This window comes from Corvus brachyrhynchos, unplaced genomic scaffold, assembly GCF_000691975.1.
Source record: "Corvus brachyrhynchos isolate BGI_N302 unplaced genomic scaffold, ASM69197v1 scaffold105, whole genome shotgun sequence".
Lineage (NCBI taxonomy): Eukaryota > Metazoa > Chordata > Aves > Passeriformes > Corvidae > Corvus > Corvus brachyrhynchos.
Window position 1 is genome coordinate 3580721 of NW_008238452.1, and position 8068 is coordinate 3588788.

Genomic DNA, 8068 nt, shown 5'->3' on the forward strand with positions numbered 1-8068 from the left:
ACAGAACCATAGAATAGCTAGGGTTAGAAGGGACCTCTGGAGATCATCCAGTCCAATCGCCCGGAGCAGGTGACACAGGAGTGACAAACCACAGCAGGTGGATTTGGAATGTCTCCAGAGGAGACTCCACGCCCTCACTGGGCAGCCTGTTCCAGTGCTCTGCCACTCAGTGTGAAGAAGTTCTTCCTGGTGTTCAGGTGAAACTTAATGTGTTTCAGTTTATGGCCATTCCTCCTTGTCCTGTCACTGGGCACCAGTGAAAAAGAGTCTGGCATCATTCTCTTGGCACCACCTTTGAGATATTTGTATGGATTGATGAGCTCCCATCTGAGACTCATCTTGTCCAGACTGAACAGGTCCAGCTCCCGCAGTCGCTCCTCATGAGACAGATGGTCCAGACTCCTCATCCTTTTTATGGCCTCCACTGGACCCAGTCCAGTAGTTCCTTATCTTCCTTGTACTGAGGAACTGTCCAGTGGGACAGTTGGTGTCTAGGAGAGTAGATTCCCCTGTTTCTCATGGCAGACCCGTGATGGAAAAGCCATCATTTTGCACATGAACACCAAGTTGTGCCGCATAATATGTCAAGCTGGCAGCCTCTGACACTGCTGGCGAGTTTCTCCCACCAACAATAGTTTCACCCTGTGGTAAATGAGGTGAAAAATACAGATTTTTGCACATTACCAACGGCTGTAGTGCGTGGTAAGGCTTAAAACCACACAGGTCAAGGGCAAAGGGGTCCCTGACCCTCCTCGCTTCCCTCTCTTGCAGAGTCCGTGTCTCAGTGGCAGGACGAAGGCCGTGTTGCTGTCTGGCTCCATGTCCCCATCCTCCAGAGCAGCCTTGTGGCGGTGGCTGCTTCCCAAGGCTTTGCTTTCCACCACGCTGAGCAGGGCTCGTCTACCCTGACGCTGTGGCTGGGAGAGGGGCCCAGCAGGCTGCCGGGGTTTGCCACACACCAGCTGGGGGTTGCAGGTGAGTTACAGGAGTGGTTGCACCCACAGAAAGTCTTGAAGGAGCCCTTAGGAGCAGGTTCAGTAGGAACTGTTCCTCTGTACAACCAGCATGTGGAAACCAGCTGCCTACTGCATTTTAAAATGAAAAAGTAACCACTGACTTAAGAGAAAGCACTTCTCTGCTCTGTGTGCTTAATATGTGTACCTGCCTAAACTATGCTCAAGTTAATGTGTTTAAATGGGGAAAACTTGACCCAACAAGATTGTTCAGAAGCTAAAGCAACTATTAGACTAAATTGCAGTGGTCTGAAGGCTGATCTAAGCTGTGCCTAGAAGTCTTCAATCCAACCATATATTTTACAAAAAAACCCAAACAAACACCGTAGTCTTAATCCATCTAGACCTCCCACAACCACAGTAGGAAAGTCATTCCATAACTGAAAAAATTTCTGAGGAACTAGACAAGTCTCCCCTTTTTTAGTTTTTCATATAGCACAGTACAAGGGACTGATGATGAGCCGAAAATACTGTCAGCTTGGAGTTAGCTTCACTGAATTCGAGTGGTTTTCCCCTCTCTCTCAGCAGAGTTCTGCAGATCTACCATTACTTATCCCATCACTCAGTAATCTGTAATTGGAGCTTGGCTTGGACCCTTCATGTACTGGTTAAGGGTTACATTAATGCACAGAAATCACAAGATTGGGGAGAGCAAATCTCTCCAGTTACAACCCTGACTTGTTTGTACTTGGCTCACAGGGACCATGTGGGATGTTATTTCTTCAGCAAGTGGTGTTGAGGCCCATAAACAGCAATTTGAAAAATCTAGTTAGGAAGAACTCACAAAAGATGGTTTGTTCTGTGTAGCAGCAGGTCAGATAAAAGGAAGTTTGGGGGAAAAAGCCTCTTGAATTACAAAACAGTGATACTGCCACCGGTAGTCTTCTTCCAAGACCAGCAGAGGGCAGGGTGGATGCTGAAGGCGGACTTGGAGTTTGTCAATGGACATGTTGGAGCATGTTTTCCTGAGGTATGGAAACCTCACCATTAAAATATGTGGCATTAAACTGGAACAGGACGGTGCATCCTACTCGCAAATACACCGTGTTACTCCTTGTGAGGAAACCTGACTAAGTGAGAGGTTTTCTGAAGTAGAACTTGCACAGCTGAAAGTGCTGCTTGAAAGGAGATCATGTAAGAGATGAGTTGAGACCCCTGTGGGCATCAGAAAGGACTAGAAGAAAAATCATAATTCTGAAAGATTTTCAAATAAACATTTAAAAATGTATTTTCAGAGCATAATTTGCAGTTGTGCTTCGAAGCACTTGGCACTCTGCAAGTAGGAGGAAACTTTAAAGAAAAGTTTGGTGAGTGCAGGTATATGGATTTCCTAATTTATTGTACAGGTTTTAAAATTGCACAACATATAATGTATGTGTTCTTTGCTACCATTTTTCAAACCTGTACACTTTTATTCATTATTGGGAATTTCTTTAAAGGAGGTAAATACTTAAGGAAAGCATTTTAGTCAGGTAAACAAGTGTTAAATAATGACTGCTATGTGGGTTTTTTTTCTTTTGTTCCACTCACTGTCAGTGGATCTGGAACACATCCCAAAAACACACTAAGCAGTGTGGATACCACCTGGTAGGTTTATTGCTTTGTCTTCTTTAGGAGGGAGACCCTGGGTAGTGGAAAGGCTCCGTTCTATTTTTAATTCATTTTATTGAAATAATAAATTATTTAAATATGTATATTGGGGAGGGGGGTCAAACTCAAGGCATTTTTATTTCCTAACCAAAAAGTATTTCACAACGTGTCTGCAGTAAATAAAATGAATTTGCTGGTGAGAGTCTATGCCAAAGCTGTGGCCAGTGAAATGCAGGACTCAATCCTCTGAGCATCCTGAAAATGAAAAGCAGAGATGTGGAGAGTGTTGGCTGGCCAGCAGGAAGCCAGCACAGGGAACAGGTAGCAAGTCTCTTTGCCAAGTAGACCAGCAGCTGGTTTTCCTCCTGTCTGGAGTTTCCCACGCAGCAAACACAGCACAGCCAGGGCTTGTGCCTCAGGACCATCCAGCCAAGCGATGACAAAGGTGTGAATAAGCAGGGTCAGGTCATGTTTTACCAGACTGGATGAGAGTGGCCAAGCAGAGAGTAGCAAACGTTACTCATTGGGCTTGGCCATTATTGTTTAGAAATAGTGGAATGTGTGATGTGTCTTCCAGCTAAGTTACTGCATCCGTTTGTAGGCGGCAGGATTTTCCACATGTGTAAAGATACAGAGGAGTCTCTGGTGTATGAAGTGATTAACATGTTTTTAAAAAGCATTTCCAAAATTCTCCACCTCCGAGGAGGATGTGGCCTGCCATCCAGAAAGTGACATGTTTGTAAATATGCCATGTACCTGGCATGAGAGGACAAGCTGAGGAAGGAAAGTAAAAGGAGAGGAAGAAAAATAAAAAGCATTTTCTTCCCCCGCTCATGCACTACAAGCCTTACAATACAGCTGTTATTTGCATTGCTACCACCTTAATCCACTTGTTGAAACAAGGTCCTTGGAGTTGAAGGACTCCTGGAAGGAGAGTCTTCACACACAGAGGATCATCAGCCTTGGCCAATCCTGTTACTTAAGGAAATCTAAAATGAGCAACTGTGAAACTGCACAGGAAGATGGAGGTAGATAGGTTTGGCAAGTCACTTATCAGAAGTGACTTAAAAGTAGTTCCCATTAGAACTATTTTGCAAATAGCTATTCCTGTCTGCTGTTGTTTTCAGTGCAGGCAGTTGTGTCTGCACTCATTCTGTGGTTGACAAGTGCTTTTCAACACTGAACATCTTTGCATGCATTTTTATATCAGTCATAAATAAAAGAGGTAGGATGAAGATAGTTTTCCCCTCCATTACTCATTATCTGGAGTTGGCTAAGGGATTCTTTTTTTTTAATGCTTTTCTTACCTATTTTCCAAAAGAGAACATTCAAAACCAAGTGGTGTTGTAATAGTGATTACTTGGTTGGGTTGCAAGTATAAACCTTTCCAGAAAGTCATCGTGGCACGAAAGTCATCGTGGCACTAGATGATTTAAAGCTCCAGGTGCCACATTTGTAGCAGGAGGGAGAGTTTTAGAAACCACACTTCAGGGCCTGCAGTCAAGCTCTGATCTCACTGGTCACCAGGTGTGGTCCAGCGAGGGAACATGAGACCAGACAGCAAATCCTGCTAGTGTGTTTTCTTTCTTCTTGCTCTGGATTTAGGAATCCTCTAGCAGAGACTCTGATCATCTCACTGGGAATTACACTGCCAAAAATTACATGCACAGGCTTCAATTCGGGGGAACAGAGGAGAGCAAACACACTTTCTGTTTGATTCAAATGGCAGTTTCCTGCCTTCACAAGCCCTCCGTGATCTCAGCAAACCCTTTGGCTGAGGAATGACTTTTCTAGAAAACAAACCCTCTAATCACAGAGTTCCTCCTGCTTTTCTTACGTTCCCTCTTTTAATCATTACAATAGTTGAACTTGGACACTGCTAAATGTTTACAGGAGGAATGAAATCATAAAGTCACAAGCCACAGGGAGGCAGATATGTGACTACCCTCTTAAAGCACGTCCTTTGACATAGCTTGAAGGAGGACTGGTACTTCATCTTTGAAATATTCCTCCTACACATAACTCTGCCATGTATTACTAAAAAACAGAGGTTGTTTTTAGTTGGACACTCATCCTTAATAATTCCTTTCTGTGGATATACTTCCCCATAGCATTTTAAATGCACATGTCATCACAGATGTGCCTGTATCCTCTTCCTCTGGCTATAAAATGACATAAGCTTTTTTTTACTGTTAACCTCTAATTTGAAAGCCATGTATGACTGATGTGGAAGAGATCCTGGCAAGAAGCACCACAGCACTCTTTAAAATCTGAGAAAAATACCTGTTTTAAGGGAAGGACATTTTTAAAGTATGACCAGTGAGCATGACATAATTAAACATGAAAGCACTTGGAGTTCAGAAAGTAGGAAAACTTGTAACCTGAGGGAGAAAGTCATGGGCTGAGCATGAGGACATAAGGAAAAGCAGCACTTCTTAGTCAGACAGGCTTCTTCGTCGAGTGAAAGTGTCACTTTTCCACTTGGAAGCAACACTTTTTGATTAAGAAGTTGGCTCAGATTACAGCACAGTTCCTGTCATGAGTTGTTAGCCGGGTAGTGCGAGTTCAGAGATAGTCACACAGCTGAACATTACTGTACAGTCAGCCCAGAGTACTAAACCTGGTGTGTTATTAACCCAAAACCACTCAAATCTTCACTACACACCGGTGGTGGGGGGGGGGGGGGGTTTATCATGAATTTCACTGGAGAAAAATTCATCCCCCTTAAGGGTGGCTTCTCAGCCAGAGTCACTGGAAAATTCTGTTATTTGAGGAAGATTACAGGCACGTCTCTGCTGAAGCAAGCAGCTTTGCCAGATTGTTTGGGTAACCCCTTGATCTTGCATTCTTTAGTTCTGATATTAACACAAGCAAGTTTTTCTTTTCATTTCTTGTCTAATCTGGAACTTAAATGTTGCAATTTTTTATCTTGGTACTGCCAACTTTGAATTTTTATATGGGGTACTTAACCTTTTTCTGATATTTTATTGTGCATCCATTTTCCACTGACAAACCACTCTGTGATTCCTCCATACAAACCTTCCTAACTGTACATGTTACCATTAGAGGTTTGTTATGCTTTATCAAAATATGTTAAATTTTGGTTGTTAGGATTGAACATAGTTGTCCCAAATGCTTCATCTTCCTCAATATTCTTTCTATACCAGGTGCTGTTCTAGATGAAAGCACTGGGAAGGTGTTGGTTGTACAAGACAGAAATAAGGTATGTTTGTTACAGGATTATAAAATAGAGAAGTTCATTTAGATAAGCCTATTCTGTAGTATAAAACAAAATATATGTTTCTTTTTATTCCACTCCAAAATTGTGATAGTTGAAAGTTACTTCCTTTTACAAGTGTCTTAAACACATCTATCAACAGATTACTGTATTCCATTTTAAGGGAAAAACAACTCTAAAAATCAACAGCTTTGTTATAACTGGTGATTGATTCAGCAGAACTAAGTATCCTTCCTGCTTTGAGTTTTCTGTTTTCTCCTGTACCTGACCCAGGAGTCCCTGATCTTGTGTTTGGATCCATGAAGACCTCTGGAAAACCCCCATGGCTCGAAACAGATTTTGAGAGAAAGATTCTGATTTGGTTTGGTTTCCAAAATTCCAGGCATATCTGTGGCTTTAAACAAGCAGTAGCTTGGTTGGCTGTGACCTGGAGACCACCTTAGTCCAGCAGGCGTAAAGATCTTTAATTTCTCACACACGGAAGCGCTTGCCCTCACTACAGAAAATTCCAGACCAGAGCAGTGCTGTGGTGAGGGTGGCTCATGTGATGTGGCTTGAGGTCAAGGAGCATCAATCACTGAAAAGTCTTCCAGCCCCTATCAGGCTAACCCAGGTTTTAATTCAGCTGCTGCAGAAAGCTCTCTGGCTCACTGGCATCTGGCTGTGCTACTCCATTTAAGAGACATTTAGCCTCCATTATGCTTTCATTTGCAAGTTAAAGTGTCTCTAGGAGAGTGAGATAATGCAGTTTTAACCTGAAACAATCAAAACCTAGCTAGGTAGACTGAAATACACTTGGATGTATCATTTGCATTTTAAACAGTTAAAACTGTGGCAGTCACTGGCTGCATTCTCCTGTCTTTCCTGAAATAGTTACTAAGACATTGCTCCTCAGGACCCAAAGGATCAGTTCATTAGTAACTACAACACAGATAATGAACTTCAGTGAAAGGGTGTTTTCATAGGCAGGTTCAGTCATACTACATGTTGAGTTTCTAACACAAAAGACAAGGGTGTCTCTCTTCCTCTGAACTTGTTTCCTGTAATTGAAGATGTTTATTTTTCATTTTTGTATTTTATGTTTTTACTTACAGTAAAATGTCGAGGACTTGTCTATAGCATGACCTTCAGGCTTACATTCAGCAATTACCAATTAAAGCATAAAACTACCTCTCATGCTGTAGACTCCAAAAGTGGTTCCAGCTCCAGAGAGTCTCCAGGGACACAACAGCACTTTGTAAACATTAGAAACACAACATTTCTTTACCCTTTACACAAAAAACCAAAAATGTGCATGCTTACCTTTTAGTAAATATCTTAAAAATATATCAGAGTAAAAAAACTTTTAAACACCTGTTGGAATTTTAAGAGCTGTTTGGGTTTAATTGTGACAGGACAATTCCACAGCACACAAAGATTTCCAGGAACTAAAAGCAAATCTGAAAGCCAGTAGACAAATATATGTGGTTTCCATCTGCACTATTTTTAATCTATTACTTTAAATTCCTATCCAAGCCCTTTAAGAATGCCCAGGAAAAAAAAAATTCCAATGTAGTCGTTAAGGTTTCAAATCACTGGAAAGCACACAGCTTCCCTGCTATGCTGCAAAGACAAAAAAAGCTTTTTTTGCGCCAGTGTACCTTTTTACTGCATTTATTTCTAGGTGAAGGGTAACTTCTTCCTACATAAACTTTTAACAAGGAAAGAAAAGTACACAGAAGTAAAGGTAAAGCCTACAAATCTTTATGCTCTTCCAAGAGATGCAGGGACTGGGACTCCTTTAGCTGTGTGAGTAACAACATCAAGCCTGCACTTCATGTTTTAATACTGAACTTTATTGCAATTCAATAAATGTTTCTATGCATAACTCACACAAAAGCCCTCATTTCTTGTATTCCATGAAAATGACAAGTTACACTAAATGATCATTACAGACACACAGAGACATCTTAAAGCCAGTGCAGTACAGAACAGTACAATTGTAATACCTGTTGGTAAGATTAAATATATATACATTTTTTAAAAGCCAAAACCATGGAAGTGGAATACATTAGTGATTAAATATAAGATTATATAGTTATAGCAGCTTTTTTTTTTAATATTCAGCTACTCTATCTAGCAGCAACGTTGTCTAATGACTGTTGGACAGTTTGTACTTTCAATCAGTAGGTGTTTTGTTCCAATAATTCATACAGACTGTAGCTGTCTCTGATCATCATGTTAGCAG

General features: G+C 41.4%; 1 protein-coding gene across 1 annotated transcript in view; it reads left to right on the forward strand.

Moving 5' to 3' along the window:
* Positions 1-755: 755 nt before the first annotated feature.
* NUDT6 (nudix hydrolase 6) overlaps positions 756-8068 on the forward strand; it is a gene marked incomplete at its 5' end in the record, with an annotated part of 11054 nt that continues 3741 nt past the window's right edge. Inside the window, 2 exons of the mRNA XM_017736894.1 lie at positions 756-975; positions 5771-5826. Of these exons, the coding sequence (XP_017592383.1) occupies positions 756-975; positions 5771-5826 (276 nt within the window). The remainder of the gene's footprint in view (positions 976-5770; positions 5827-8068) is intronic.